We start from the raw sequence: 16712 nt of genomic DNA on the forward strand, positions 1-16712 counted from the left end.
TTCGACCCCCCCCCCCCCCGGCAGAAAAAGACAAAGAGATCTCATGTTTTCTGGACTTTCATTCAACCATCCCCGCCCAGTGTTCAACTGCCCGTTCAGTTAAAAGACTCCCCTCAATAATTATATCTGTCTGTCTTCTGTTCAACTTCATGAGCAGCTGAGCCATTATGCCTCTGCATTCAAGAAATGATCTCGATCTCCAAAAAAATTACTTTCAGCAATAATTCTGGAAACCACAGTTGACTGTCCTGAACCCTGCGACAAGTAGTGTTGTACTCAAAGAGTCATGTTACTTTGAAAACTCCATAAACAGAAGGCCAATGTAGACACACAGGAGCTACAGTGCCTAGTTTTTTCACTTCTGGAGAGTGACATACACAGGCAGAGCGACCCAGTAGTGCTAGTTGTGAGGGATGGGGATCGACAGAGCTCTGCAGGGAGCCAAGGACTGCAATATCAAAGATGCTGTAGGTCCAGATGCAGAAGCTCTGTCATCACAGCTGAAGGGGATGTTTCAGCATGGCAGTGAACATACTTCCTAGCCTGTCTATGCCATTTCTCTTTTATGAATGACCCGCAAAACGAAAGCCCCTTGAAGACGCCCTCTTGCTAGAAGAACAGAAGGGAAAGGAAAGTACTGATGTTCACAGACATTTTATTCTTGAAGAGCGGATTCATCAAAGGGAAAACAGAGCAATTTGTTAGGCTTGTAGCATTCAAAATCTCTCCGCTTCCAAACAAAGCTGCTGAAAACACGGGGAGCTTTCGCAGATTGCCACTGGCTCAAGGGACGGAGAAAGGACAGAATTTTACTTCTTGCGTAAACAGGAATGCAGCACTTTGCAAGGCCAAGTTTTCAGTCCTTATGATATGGTCTTGTGGACCAAATCTGGCAGAGACTCAAACTTCAGAATCAGGACAGAATTTCCATTGACTAAGAGCAGCAACTACTACTGCTTTTACCTGGATTATAATTTTTAGCTCTAAGATATATATGCTAAAAACTATAAATTTGTGATCAATGTAAATTGAATTATTCTCCTTTTTTGCACAGACTACTCCAGTTAGGGGAGAAAAGCAATTTTAGTGCAGTGCTGAAGACCCAGCTGCAACTTGCCTAAATTACATGGAGTTGTCTATAACGTGTATGTTTTAGTAGGGCTACTATGAATTTTCTCCAGTGTTGATTTTGGAAGTAAAACAGCAGTTTGGGGAAAATAGTCTTTTCCCTATAAGATACTTCAAATGTGTGAATATTCACTTTAAAAAAAACCCTACTTTACTGGATTTTACACAGACTCTGAAAACATTTATTATTTCAAAACTGCTTTTTCATATGTGGTGCTGTATTGTTTTAACTTGTTGTTTTAATGCTCTAATGTTGTAATGTTTTGGTTTTATATTGTGTTATTAATATAGTGTATACTATATTAATGTTATTAATATAGTATATATTATATCTTCTGTCTTGAAAGGCAACATATACATTAAAAAAAATCATCATCATCATCATATTGAGGACTATTGTTTTCTATGTCTGCTTCTGCTCTCTCAACCCCACCCTGGGATCACATAGAGAGCAGGAGGAAGTGGGTTTGATTATGTGACTGCATCACTAACAAAACAGAATGTGGGAAACATGTTTCCTGGATTAACCACATTGGTGACCCTAGCCAATCAAGATCATATAGCAAGCAGGATCATGTCACTATACTACATAGCCAATAGATGTGACTACAGGATATCAATGAGAGTGAGAGCAAGTGAGAGCAAGATGAAATCTTTACAAGGTAAAATAATTTCCCCGGCCTAGAATTGCAAATGGTATTTGTGAAAATCTGGAGGAAATTTCAGCTCCGTCCTTATTAGCACCAGCATGGTGTGCACTTCAGCCATATTCCACCCAGCAAAATCTCTGATCCCAGGAATGGTTATGCTAGTATATATATCACTTCCAGGGTCCTTTGTCAGAGGGCAGTGACAGCAGCAAAATTCAACGAAGTACAAAGCAGCCAACTTTCTGACGTTTGCAACTTTATTCTTTTTCACGAAGGAGATTTATGATGAAACAAAAAATATTCACATTATAAACAAAATGATAATTAGTGGCATAGCAGCCTCCAACATTAGCACTTTTACTGGATACAATTCAGATCCCAACTCTCTCAGTATTAAGCTATACATCAGATGCTGCGTTAAAGCTCATAAAAAATTATACCACTCACTTACGAATGTAACATCCCTGATAGATCAGACCAAAGACTTATGTAGTCAAGCATCTTGTTCTCCCAATGGCTAACCAGATGTTCTGGGAAACCCACAAGTAAGCCCTATGTGCCAAAGCCCCCCCCCCCTTCAGCACTCTCTCGCTCATGTTCTCCAGCAACTGGTATTCAGAGGTATCCTGCCTCTTATACTGGAAATAACAAACAGCCATTGATAGCCTTATCTCCATTAACTTATTTTAAAGCCACATAATTTGGCTATCATCACTGCATCTTGTAAAGAATTAACAGCATTGCAGTTTATTGTGTAAAGCATTTCCATTTGTCTATTCCTGGGGTCCCAAATGTGGTGCCTTTGGGCACCATAATGTCCTTAGTCACCTGCGAAGGCCCTGTGCCCTTACCAACTGTATTTTATTTTTCTAACTGAGAGCTTTTCTGACTTTGGCGTGGTGGGTTGTCTGTTGTTGTTTTTTGCCTGTGTTTTCTTTGGGGGGTTTGGAGATTTTCTTCTCTGAAATGCCTCTTTTTTTGGTGTTAATGTGTCTCCAGGCCCCAAAGGCTGGGAATACCCTATCCACCCGGAATCTTCCACCATTCAGCATCATTGGATCATCTTCTCTGAACCATGCATTGTTTTATACACCTCGATCATGTCCTCTCTTCTTCACCTTTTTCCAAAGCTAAAAAGCCCCCAAAGTAACCTTCTGTCATACTCCATACACTTTATCATGTTGGTTGCCATTTTCTGCACCTTTTCTAGCTTTACTGTTTGACTTACTCTGCTTAAGAAAACAATGTCTCAAAATGATCAGGTCTTATAAGAAAAAAGCAGAGTAACAAAACCCTACCACCATTTTGTAAAAATCCTGCTCTTCCAACTTTTCTGGATAAAAAGTAGAAAAGCAACAACCAATTGTGATTACCCACACACCCCTAGGATTAACAGAACAAATAAACCCAGAGAACAGAACACTAAATTGACCCTACAGCCACCTTTGTACAGGTAGCAGATCCTTAAGGTAAGTCTTCTGCTTCCCCCTTTGCCTTTGCCTTTGCCTTTGTTGCTGTGTCTCAACGTAAGAATTGGCTGTGAAAAGGCAAGGAGAGAACCACCCCAGCAATGACACTGAAGGAGAAGAGGACAGGAGCCAGTTAGCATTCCTGGAACATCCACTCTATAAAAAGAAGGAAAAAAATCCAAACCCACACGCTGTAGCTCTCCCGCCATCTTGATGCCCTTGATGCGTGCTGATGGCATAGAGGCGGCTGGCACCAGAACAGCCCAAGAGAAGGAACGAGAGGCCAATGGAGATTTATGTGAGGAGAGTGAGATGGACAAGGTAAAATTGTCAGGAGGAGTTGTTAGAAAGTAAAATATATTGTGACAATTCCACTCCTGCCGTTCATCAATAAACTGACAGATCATTTAGTGTCAATTAGGTGTGATAGATGGACAAGTCCCCATGATCCCGGGCCAAAATTAATGGCTGGGAGGGAGAGGGTGATTGAAAATGACGGCTGACATTGAGAAGAAAGTCCTGAAGGTCCCCAAGGGGCCATTACTTGCCTCATTCCCTTGCAGATCAATGCAGGGACAAACCCAAAAACAGACACTTCGAGACAAAACTTAATCAGACTTCCTTTCCTTCCTTCCAAGTTCTGCTCGCTCACTCTGCTTCCTGTGCCCCCCGCCTCTCCCGGTCCCTGAGCAAGGGCATCAACAGGTGGACGTGTATAGGGAAAGGCTTTCATCTAAAGGTAGTTAAGATTCAGGAGCCATGGCAGTGCCACCAGCAAGCCCCCTTCTTAGACTATGGGCTGGTTCAAACACCCATAGGGGACATTTATTGGCGCCCTCCCATTTAAAATGTTGAATGGAGAAACCTCTCTATGAACCGGGAAGTATGTAGGTGCCAGTAGCCTGGGGGGGGGGGGAATGCCATTGTAATAGTGGAAGTGGCTCCTACAGGATGCTAGCCATGAACAGCATAATTCTCTTAATTTTTAATGTCTTAATGGTTCAATTTGATTTGTGATAATACAGTTACATTTTATTTTTATCTCATTTTTGTCTAATTTTAAGAAAATGTATTGAAATTTGCCATATTGGTTTTTTATTTTTATGCCAACCACATTATTATATTAAGCAGTACATTTTTAAAATACTGTAAATAAAGTATATGGTGATATCTCTGCATAACCCCCTCTATTGAATATTTACTGGGGTGGCCAAAAATAAACATCCATTTTGCAACCCTGACTTTGGCAATAGAAAGCTTTTGCTAGCATGAGAGGAGTTACTCTTGAGATTTTATCAATTCTTAGAGTCACTATGTACAAAGAAAATATGATGGCATTATTAATAATTTGAATTCAGAGCCCAACTTGTTCTGAAGACGTGGGATGGGAAACTATAAAAATTAGATCATCAATGGGAAATATCCAATTAAAATCAAATTAATTTCCATCTGTGATTAGCAGATTTTCACATCTCCAGAGTCCTCAAATTAAGGATTCAATCGCCAGTTTGGTTTCCAGTTCTGAGGTGCTAAGCCTCAGGTGCTTAAATGCTTGTAGACTTCCCAGCCTCAACCTTGTCAGCCTCAACCACTTACTGCTAGCTCAGAACCCAAAGCTGCCCCTGATAGATGTCTCGTTTACTTCAGAGCTTTCCAAAGAAACTTCACCTCCCTCTAACCATCTGCAGAGTGAATTCTCAAAACACTTCTGAATTACAGATGCTCTTGAGGTACAATCTGGAAGTTTTCATATGGAAAATTGCACCCCCAAAAAGCTATCGTACAGCTGGAAAATGTTCAGAAAAGAGCAAGCCAGATGAGCAAGGGTGTGGGGCAGCTCCCCTATGAGGAAAGGTCGCAGCATTTGGGACTTTTTCCATTTAGAGAAAAGGTGAGCAAGAGGTAACATGAAATAATTTCAAAGAACTATACATGGCATGGAAAAAGCAGCTAGAGAAGAAAAAATTCTCCCTCTCTTATAACACTAGAACTCGTGGACATCCAGAAAAGCTGAATGCTGAAAGATTCAGGACAGACAAAAGAAAACGCTTTTTCATGAAGCGCATAATTCAACTATGGAGGCAGTGATGGCCACTAATCCAGAATGGCTTTAAGAGAGGCTTTGACATATGAACGGAGGATAAGTTTGTCAATGGCTACTAGCCACAAAGCAGGCTGTGTTCTGCCTCCACAGTTGCAGGCAGTATGCTTCTGAATACCAATTTTTGGAAACCACAGGAGATGAAACTGTTCTTGTGCTCCAGTCTTGCTTGTGGGGCTCCTATAGGCATCTGTAAGATGAAGGACTAAATCAGCCGTTGGCCTGATCCACCTGGCTCTTATGTTTTTAACTACATCTTGCCTACATTATTCAGGAAAGAAAAACATTCATCCCTTATAGAAACATTTCTTTCTAGCCTCACCCCCGCCACGCACCCCACCTTAGATCTTGAATGTAAATCAAAACACATCAAATTTCTCCCCAAGGTTTGATGCCCCTGTTCTATGCATTCAGGCACCCATTACAGAGAAGTTATTTTCCTGTGCTTTTAGCTGATTCCTCTTTAATTGTTTTGCTCTGTTCTAGTTGCTAGGTAAAGGTAAAGGGACCCCTGGACATTTTTTATGTATGCAACAACAGCAGCAAGGATACTTCTCGCAAAGTACTGGAAAACTCAAGATCTACCCACACTGGAAGAATGGCAGATGCAACTGATAGACTATATGGAACTAGCTGAGATGACTGGCAGAATTCGTGACCTGGGAGAAGAGAGGATGGAGGAGGATTGGAAGAAATTTAAGAACTATTTACAAAAACATTGCAACCTGAGTGAATGCTAAGCAGGATGCTAGATCATAAATAATTGAGCACCACTAACTTAGATGATTTAAGAAAATAAGTGAGATTGAGAAAATATAACTCTTTTTGAGAACTAGAAGACTATGAAATATAGAAGGGATATAAGAATGTAAATAAGATAACAAATTGCTGGTAAAAAGTTATAACGATGAAAGTGGGAGCGGGAGATGTGAGGAAGTCCAAAAAAAGAAAAATGTGAAACTATGATAAGATATTTGTTATATTGTCTGTTACATTTATTTTTATTGTAAACTCCAATAAATATTATATTAAAAAAAAATATTAAAAAAAAGGTAAAGGGACCCCTGACCATTAGGTCCAGTCGTGGCCGACTCTGGGGTTGCGGTGCTCATCTCGCTTTATTGGCCGAGGGAGCCGGCGTACAGCTTCTGGGTCATGTGGCCAGCATGACGAAGCCGTTTCTGGCGAACCAGAGCAGCGCACGGAAAAGCCGTTTTACCTTCCCACTGGAGCGGTACCTATTGATCTACTTGCACTTTGACGTGCTTTCGAACTGCTAGGTTGGCAGGAGCAGGGACTGAGCAACGGGAGCTCACCCCGTCGCGGGGATTCAAACTGCTGACCTTCTGATTGGCAAGTCCTAGGCTCAGTGGTTTAACCCACAGCGCCACCCGTGTCCTTTAGTTGCTAGGTACTGCACTACAATTTTCAAGTTCTGCACATTTTAATGGTGAGTTTTATTTACTGTATTGTTTTTATCAATTTATATTGTGATTATATTACAGCCAGCCATTTGGAGCCTATTTTGAGGAAAGAAAGCAGGATAACAACAACATCTTTAGTACTCAATTTAGTACAGGCAAGTTTCAGGCCCCCAAATGAGGTAATTAAGCTTCTATCCTATATATACTTGCATGTGTCAGTAGACAAGCACAGGATTGCGGTTGTCAATCTAATTATTCATGCTAGTTGTCAATCCCACCCTCCTTCTTTCTTGTTCACTGTGCTTTCTGTGCTGATGGGGCTGGAAAATATATCTTATAATATCCCTGTGAAATTCCTTTTCACTCTTTCCAATACTGCTTGTCTGGACGAATCATTTAGAATTCTGCATCAGTGTAATTTTGTATAAAAATTCAATTGCAACAGCAATAACAACAATAATAGCACTTTATTCAAAGTGCTTCGCATACATTATGTTATTGTAATCATTATTACACATATGTAAGTTGGTAAATATTAGTATCCCAATTTTGTTGATGGGAAGTGGCTTATCTAGGTGAGTTTATGATAAGAGGCAATATTTCAACTTACTGCAGATTTTCCAACTGCAGCTCAGACTCTTAGGCACTACTCTACATTAGCTCAGCTTAGAAACAGTAGTTTGCATATTATTTTAAGTGTTCACAATGAAGTAAAATATGTCCTTTATTTAGGCTCAGCTGTTTAGGGTGCTTTGAGAAGACTGACGGGTGCAGGTAGGGACTTCATGAAATGCCCTTCATGATGCTCTTGTACTCCTCTGGTCCCAATTCCCCAGCTATAATACAGCAATATAGAGACCTAGCCACTATCTCTCCTAGGAGAGACATAATTAAGACTACAGCAAGTAAGCAGTTGTATTGATAGCTCCCACCAATATATTTTTACTTTAAGACAAAGACAACATAATATGTTTCATATATGGAAACAAAAAGTAATCAGGAATTTATGCTTAATATCGGTTGGGGTTTTTGTTTTGTTTTGTTTTGTTTTAAACAAGATCAGAGAAAGGAAGAGATACTACAGACTCCATAAAGGAGATCTCTAGAAACTACTGTGTTTTTAGAAAGATGTCGTGGTGAGTCTCTCACCGCCGTCCTCCCTTCATTCCACTGAAATTTCTTAACGTGAGTACTCTTTGTCAGGCACCTGATGATCTCTTCAGCAAGCACATGCTCTTTTCCCCTTGTGTCTTATAAATATAATGCATGAGCTAACATAACGGGCCATTTACTGTAAGTCTGTTTATCAAAAGGTAATGATGTCATGAAGCGCCTCTGTGTCCACCAGCTTTCAGAACAGAATTGGAGTGCCCTCTGCTGGTTGGAGATTGTGTTTGCTGCAGAAAGAATATATATTAGGACTTCAGCTAACTGTATTCTGAGAAGAGTGGGTGAACTACATAGAGGGCAACTAGAGCACAATTTCTTGTTCGCTTTGCTGTTCATACATGCTTTGAATTGCTCCTCTTGTTCTGTGCAAGAATTTGCCCTAATCACTAGTTTCAGTCCTCCTCACCCACCTTTCTTGCACTTTCTGAGTGAATGGGGCTACAGGCAAAATGTATTAACACACCTATGTAACCTTTTTTTTTGCTCTCAATCTGAATTTCAGGATATTAGTATTATATGTTTATTTATACCCTGCCTTTCACCCTGATGGGACTCAAGGCAGTCATACTATACATAGAAACAGGAATAGCTAAAACGTAGAAAAAAACACAATAAAAAAACAATTATATATATTGTTTAAAACATACAAATCATTACAATAAATATAGCACAGCAGGGCGCAAGATTAAACAAAACAAAACAAATATTGGTGTTAATCGTGGGGGGGGGAGCATATAACCTGAGTTATATGCACTTCATAGTTTCTTTAAAACTTGGTATGTGGAGGGGGGTTTTTTAACAGAAAACTAACCAACTATTCATCTAGTAAGAAATAAAATTAGCATTAGCATACTCAAACTTAAGCATTAAGTTTGGGCAGTCTTTGAAAAGGAAGAGTGATAAAATAAATAATAAAATTAACAAAAATTTGTTATTTTATTCCTTTTGGTATGCCAAAGCTGCTGAAGATGCTCATGAATTCATCTCTGCCAGCTTTGTTGCACTAACCAGAAGGAAAATGGGCTGGGGCAAGTATGAAGGGCATCTCCTCTGCAGTCACTGATGTCAGAGGAAATGGAATTTAACAGCCTAAGGAAATGCATCTAGCAGGGTGTAAAGACCTAAGGAGCAACAACCAGGAAGATAGCTGCTATTCTAGGAAACTGTCCCAGTGACCACAACAGCACACTTTGAATCATTGTTGAGTTAAACAAAACTGCACTCACTTGGAAGCGCTGACGCCAACTGAGCCATACCATACTTTTTGCCGCATTTTTTTCTGGTTTAGCTGGTGAATGCTTACAGTAGGCAGCAAGCAATATGAGGGAGAAACAGGAAAGAAAACCTAGGTTATTATTTTATTATATAATAATAATTTGCATCCTGCCCTTCTGTCGTACAAATAGAGCCTCCAGGATGGCTTTACAATCATAACAAAATCAACCTCAAACAAACTCAAAATAATAATAGTAATTTAAGCAAATAATGCAAACATTTATACAATAAAGGCAAACATAACGGCTTAAATTTGTGGAAGTGGGATTTCCCTTGGGATTAGGCTTTGAAGAATGAGACAACCCTAGCCAAATCCACAGCAGACACATTTACACCAATGTTTACAAAACAAATTTCTCATTCCAAATTCTGATATGGCATATCACAGAAAACCCGTATATACAGTTAACTCTCTTGAGGACTTGCATAATATCCTAGTCTCTTCCTCACTGAGAAATTGTTCTACTTGTAGGGCAGTGACTAAGAAACCAATCCATCCCTGGTGTAAATCTCACCAGGTGACCTAAGGCAAACCTCTCTCTCTCTCTCTCTCTCTCTCCACCAGAGATGGAGGATTCCAGTTTTGAAGGTTCTTCCACATTCCCCCACAATAAGAAAACTAGCACATGTTCTAGCCAGACTGTTCTCATTTTCTATTTGAAGTTTTTTTAAAAAAATAATAATAATGTAGGGGAGCATTCTAAATTATGATTGCCCTTGTGCAATCTAAACAGATACAATCCATTCTACCACCTCAGCACTTTCCCACTTCATTCTGCTACACGTTTGGACCTGGCTTCAGCCCAACCAATTCCAGGTGCCACATCTCAAAAAGGATGCCATAACACTGGGAAAAGTATAAAAAAAGTGCAACCATAGTGGTAAGTCATTGAATCGTTTTTCCTATTAGGAAAGGTTTTAAAGCATAGTGGAAAAGTCTACTATGGGGGAAATCATGTGACAGGGTTTTATAAAGTTATGAATAGCGTGGAGACAATGGTTAGATTCCCCCCCCCCTCCAAATCCTAGAATTTGGGATCTCATAATAAAATTAGCTGGCAATAGTTCAGCCTGGCAAAAGGAAGTGGAATTTGTGGTACTTAAATATTCAAAACATATGATAAAAGAATCAGAATTATACAGCTGGAAGGGACTATGAGGGTAATCTAGTCCAACCTTCTGCAATGAATGAATCTTTTGCCCAATGTGGGGCTCAAACCCTGAGATTAAGAGTCTTATACTTGGGGCTTTTTTCCAGCCGGAACACATCAGAACTGAGTTCTGGCACCTCTTTTGTGCATTCCAGCACCTCTGCAGCGTTACAATGTCCTTCCCCTAAAAAAAACTTTGGTTCCGGCACCTCTTTTTCTATATAAAAAAGCCCTGTTCATGTCCTACCAACTGAGCTATCCTAGGGGATGGACTGCTAGGTTCATGGCCTACTGGTTTACAGTGGTACCTCTGGTTGCGAACAGGATCCATTCCAGAGGCCCGTTCGCAACCTGAAAAGAGTGCAACCTTGTGTGCATGCGTGAAGCACGATTTAGCGCTTGTGCGCATGCGCAAGCAGCGAAACCCGGAAGTAACCCTTTCCAGTACTTCCGGGTCGCCGCAGGACGCAACCTGAAAAGACGTAACCTTAAGTGTCCTTAACATGAGGTATGACTGTACTTTCCATCTGGCTAGCCGTTCTTAGAATCAGGATGCTGAACAACATGGACCATTGATCAGATCCAGCAGGACTCTTATTTTCTTAACAGCTGATCCCCCAGCTGTAGTCTACAGTGGTGCACTCCTGAAAGGATTACCACATGTTGTTAATACATGTTTGAGCTGACTATCAGGAACTCTAACAACATTTGCAGAGGTGTAAAGTCTTCAGGTCACTTCAGCTTTTTCATTGCTAAAGGGGGTGAGGAGAGAACATTCTAGATCCCTCCAGAAAGTAGCAAGAGAACAAAATAGATCCTGAGGGTCTCTCAAAAGCCATTGCGACCTTCACTCTGGTGGAAAGGCCCAGCATCTTCTACAGGTGAGGGGGGAAATTGTTTTGTGATGTAATGTTTGTGACTGTGGGAAATAGACAATACTTGTCATTGGGGTCCGTTGCCTGCTGGAAGAAGGGGGCACGACCCAACATAGCTCCCTAAGAGGAGCAGAAATAGTAACTCTCCAAAAATAAACAGGGAGAAGGAATGAGCCGAGAGCTGCAGTTTCAAATACCAGCTTTCTTCAGCAAAGGGGGCGCGGAAGGGCAGAGGGACAAACGGATAGCTTGGAACGCAGGAAACAGCTTCCTTATATGGGCTCATCCGCAAGCGACAGAGCTCAGTCGACTGGAATGACTGTGTCACAAAATGTGAAGCCTTCAGGGGCTGCAGTGAATGGAGTTTTCTGATCTTTAAATGATTCCTCCAGATTCTTAAGATGCCAAAACCAAGAGGCTGTAGTGCCAAAAAAGGAGCATTTCAAACTGGGATGTTTCAGAAAAACATACCACATATGGATGTACATGCACACATACACAAAAGAGCCTACACATAGTTTGTCACCCTACCAAAATATACCACCAAAATATACACAGAACCTTCTCATGGAATCACATTCATTTGTCTTATATGCAAGCACTGTAACCTATTTATTGTAAAAAAAACCAAACCCTTTTACATGGAGGTTTCTAATAATATTCTTTGACCGCTGCCCATAAGTAAATTGCACATATGTACGTCACAGTACAAGCCATCCTCAGGCAACACAGCTATCCTGCTGCTCCATCTCCCTGAAAAGAGTACTAACAATCCTTTCTAAAATGGAAATCATACGCTCAGATGGCTATAAGTGCAACCCTTTCCAAAGCCCAACAGTTAAGGCAATCCTTCAGTGGCACACGTACCAGATTCTATCCTATTCCTCACACAGCGTATGGCCCACCATGAAAACTGCCTCCCAAGTGTTCCTTGAGGTGTGGGGAACAACACTCATCAGCTCCAGCAAACATGGCCAATGGCCAGGGATTATGGAAGTTGTAGTTCAGCAACATCCAGAGGATCAATGGTTCCCCAGTACAGATGTCTCCCCACTTGTGTGCGATCAGCATGTGCGCTCCTGCTGACATGTGTGCTGTTTTCAGTGGCTAAAGGGGGTGGTGGTGGAATGGGGTGGGGCAGAACAGAACAGGGGAATCCCCACTCACATGAGTCCCGGTGACATGCACATCAGCTGGGGACGGAGCCCTGCATAAGTGGAGATTCCCCTGTATATTATTCATATTGTGAGACGGGTTCAGTGACAAAAAGAAAAGGCAAAGGGATGAAATGCAGTCAAACAGCTGGGGCCATTAGTTTTAGGGTGCCCCCCAATTCCCATCAGAGGCCAGCAGGAAATGAGTTTCCATGAGTAGAAAGGTACATGTAGTCGCCATCAGCAGAAACGGGACAAGAGAAGTCAGGAGCATGAATGACAGTGTGCATGTGTCTTGTATACATGCATGAAGGGCAGCTGTGTACCAGCTCCATCTGGTACGCAGGCTGAGACCCTATCTGCCTGCGGACTGCCTCGCCAGAGTGGTGCATGCTCTGGTTATCTCCCGCTTGGACTACTGCAATGCGCTCTACGTGGGGCTACCTTTGAAGGTGACTCGGAAACTACAACTAATCCAGAACGCAGCAGCCAGACTGGTGACTGGGAGCAGCCGCCGAGACCATATAACACCGGTCTTGAAAGACCTACATTGGCTCCCAGTACGTTTCCAAGCACAATTCAAAGTGTTGGTGCTGACCTTTAAAGCCCTAAACGGCCTCGGTCCAGTATACCTGAAGGAGCGTCTCCACCCCCATCGTTCTACCCGGACACTGAGGTCCAGCACCGAGGGCCTTCTGGCGGTTCCCTCGCTGCGAGAAGCCAAGTTACAGGGAACCAGGCAGAGGGCCTTCTCAGTAGTGGCGCCCTCCCTATGGAACGCCCTCCCACCAGATGTCAAAGAGAAGAACAACTACCAGACTTTTAGAAGACATCTGAAGGCAGCCCTTTTTAGGGAAGCTTTTAATGTTTGATGTATCACAGTATTTTAATATTCTTTTGGAAGCCGCCCAGAGTTGCTGGGGAAGCCCAGCCAGATGGGCGGGGTATAAATAATAAATTATTATTATTATTATTATTATTGAAGAAAGGAGGAAATTTGTAACTATTATTATTATTATTATTACTAATATTTCATTTCTATATGGCAAACTCATAAAAATATATCTATGCAGAATTCAAACTAAAACCAATTTTAGACTGAATAGCCGTCTCCCCATGTCACATAGCAATGAGGACAGTTTAAAAAGCAGTTTGTCATATTATAAGAAAGTGAATTCCACTAGGTAGCAGAAACCCCTTGCATGGCCCTAAGAAGCTCTTTGGATCCAAGCCATTAAGGGGATCATTGAAAATGATTCTTTTATCTTCACACTAATTTTGTCTTCACACTAATTTTGTATGCTGGGTTTTAATACATTTTTAGGAATCTAGAATTATACATTATGCACTCAAGTGCAAGCTTTCCAGGAATAAGAAATATTCTTATTTCTTATTCTTATTCAAGAGTAAAAATATTCTGACGGGTTTAACCCAGGAGACAAAAGTTGCAGTCTTATGGAACACTTACTTTGGAAATAACGCCCATGGAATTCAGTGGATTTACTTTTAAATAAACTTGACCAGGATCTGAAAATAATAACGGAGTGGTGAGAGAGGTGGAGGAATGAGGAGTGTACAGAACTTTGAAACTGTAAAATGGAGAGCTATTGGAAGAAAATGGTATAAGGAGGGTTGAAGGCACCAGGCAGGTCAATAAACAGCCCTTAGATATTTGTATAAGGTAATTTGGTGAGAGTAGTTTCAAAAGAGTGAAACAAGCAAAAAATAAGATCAAGCAGAGACCTGGGAGGATAAGTCACAGAGAGTTATAAATTATACGCTTGAAAAATGTGTAAAGGAAAGAGAGACACAGAGCAACAGGTGGAAGGAGAAGTGGGATCAAAGGTAGCTTTTACTAGGAATGGCAGAGATTTGAGCTCTTGAAAACATAGGGGAAGAAGCAAAATGAACGAAAGATGTCAAGAGACACACAAAAAGTCAGGAGAGAACAAGGTCAATATATGGAAGAGATTGCAAGACTGGAATATAAGAACTTTAAAATATAAGAAAAGCCTGTTGGATTAGGCCTATCTAATCCAATATCCTGTTCTCTCAGTGGCCAGCCAAATGCCTGTAAATAGAACCCAAGTACTAAAGCACTCTCTCCTACTGCCTCTAACTGTGGAGGCAGATCATAGCCTCCAGCATGGCTAGCAGCCATTAACAGATTTATCCTCCATGAATTTTGCTACCCCTCTTTGAAAACTATTCAAGATGGTGGCTATCCCTGCTTCCTGAGGGAGCAAGTTCCATAGTTTAACTACACACTGTGTGCAGAATTACTTCATTATCTTTCAGGAATCTTCCAACATTCAGCCCTGAATTCTAGTATTATGACAGAGAGAGAAAAAAACTTTTCTCTATCCACTTTCTCCATGCCATGTATAATTTTATAAATGCCTATCATGCCAATTCTTACTTACTTTTCTCAAAATTACCAAACATTGCAAACTTTCCTCATAGGGGAGCTGCTCCAACCACTTTATCATTTGATTGCCCTCTTCCAAATGTTTTCCAGCTCTACCATATTCTTTTTGAGGTGAGAACTGTACAAAGTATTCCAGATGCACCTACAGCATATATTTGTATAGCAGCATTATGATGTCAGCAGTTTTATTTTCAATTCTTTTGCCGACTTACATCAAGCTATCCACTATGACAGCAAGATATTGTTCCTGGTCAATAACTGCTAGTTCAGACCCCATGAACAAATATATGAGATTAATATTTTTGCCCTGACAAGCATCATTTTACACTTGTTTACACCCATTCACTCAGTTTGAAGAGGTCCAGTGTCTTTTTTATATCACTGAACAATTTTGTATCATCCGCAAATTCTCTCACTGAAACTGAACGGGGTCAATTATCTTCCAGTCGTGTCAATTTTTTTCAGTGGAAGCCATTACTATATAGGAATCTGAATATACCCCTTTTGCTGATCACTCTGTGTGATGGAGGCCTTTTCAACCATGTTTGTACATGAAACACATTTGTTCACTGAAAACAAATCTGGAGTCTCTTGCAACTTGAAACACCTCAGTGGAGTTCAGATTTAAAATCCTTTGAATATCCTTCTTATAGGCTAATTTGACTACACAACTCCTGACAGCAAGCTGCAATTTTATCTTTCCCACACATCATACTGCCAGGATCCAATGATCCCAGGCCTCTCCCTCAGGGGGCATATGTAGACCCATATAGCCACAGTGTCCTAGGAGGCAAGAGATGTGTGGTGTAACAGTCTGCAGCCAATGGTTCCCTCCTTCTTCCTTCAGTGGGCTCAAGCTGGAAACTATTCAAAGAATGAAATAAATGTGTGGAAATAGAATTTTAATATAAGTCTTTCCCATGGCTTTGTGCTCAACACTCAGCAATCTTCAATGCAAACTAACAGCGAAAACTAAAATGAAAAGGGCTGGGAAATAAAAGATGCTTAAGAGAGTTATTTTGGTGAGGATGATGAAAAATGTTATTGAGGATAAGGAGATAACCCCAGCAGGCTGAAAATAACTAGGCAGCTATTCAGGGTGCCAGGGGCTGACGAGAAGGCCTTGGGGAGCTCCAGGCTGAATGAGGCCAGAGCTCATTCGAAATAAGCCGGCCTAATTAGGGAACATGAGTTCAACTACATTTTTCAGATTCCTGTTGGAGAATTTGGCCATATTCCTAGGGAACAGCTGGAAGCCCAACACATTTGCAGGCCACTGGGTAGTTTCAGGAGGAGAAACACTGATCCATTACACAAACCTGAGTGGAACAGGCAAAGCTCACCTATCCTGATCCTCTTCTGATGGAAGGTACATCTCTCCCACCAGCCAAAGGTCAACTATGAATAGGACACATTAGTATATTTCAGTCCAAGAACCAGTGAGTAGATATGAAAGGATATATAGCAGTGAAGTCATTCCCAAGGAGCTAAGCACATTGCATGTGTGAACTACAATAGTCTGGATAGAGAACAGCAATGTCATATCATAGCAAGTGTAGATTGCCATATATGTATAATGTGACTTGACGTGTGGGTCTTATGTACCACAACTGCATAACACGCTGCTCCTCAATTGTGGCTTGTTGTCCACAATCATAGTGTGTAGCAAGTTTGCACCAAACTGTAGCACTGCAGGGAGTGGACAGTTCCCATGATGGGAAGTCTGAGGTACAAATAATAACATTACATCACTATGATACATCGCAAAAAGCAAAACTTTGGCAGAATAGCACAGTAGGACCGTTTCACACATGACTTTCGTAGGTATACCCTAAGATTCTAAAGTCTGCATCTAAAATGTAACATATAACACATGTAAAAAATAAA

The 16712-nt window shown here is 41.1% G+C and overlaps 1 protein-coding gene across 1 annotated transcript in view; it reads right to left on the minus strand.

The window, feature by feature from the left end:
* The window catches only part of IFT43 (intraflagellar transport 43), a 44265-nt gene that overhangs the window by 23583 nt on the left and 3970 nt on the right, over nt 1-16712 (minus strand). The window contains exons 3-6 of the mRNA XM_080981329.1: nt 16145-16223; nt 13866-13924; nt 9169-9240; nt 536-609 (exon numbers count right to left, since the gene is read on the minus strand). Of these exons, the coding sequence (XP_080837455.1) occupies nt 536-609; nt 9169-9240; nt 13866-13924; nt 16145-16223 (284 nt within the window). The remainder of the gene's footprint in view (nt 1-535; nt 610-9168; nt 9241-13865; nt 13925-16144; nt 16224-16712) is intronic.

This window comes from Podarcis pityusensis (assembly GCF_964106645.2).
Source record: "Podarcis pityusensis genome assembly, chromosome: 1".
Taxonomy (NCBI): Eukaryota; Metazoa; Chordata; class Lepidosauria; order Squamata; family Lacertidae; genus Podarcis; species Podarcis pityusensis.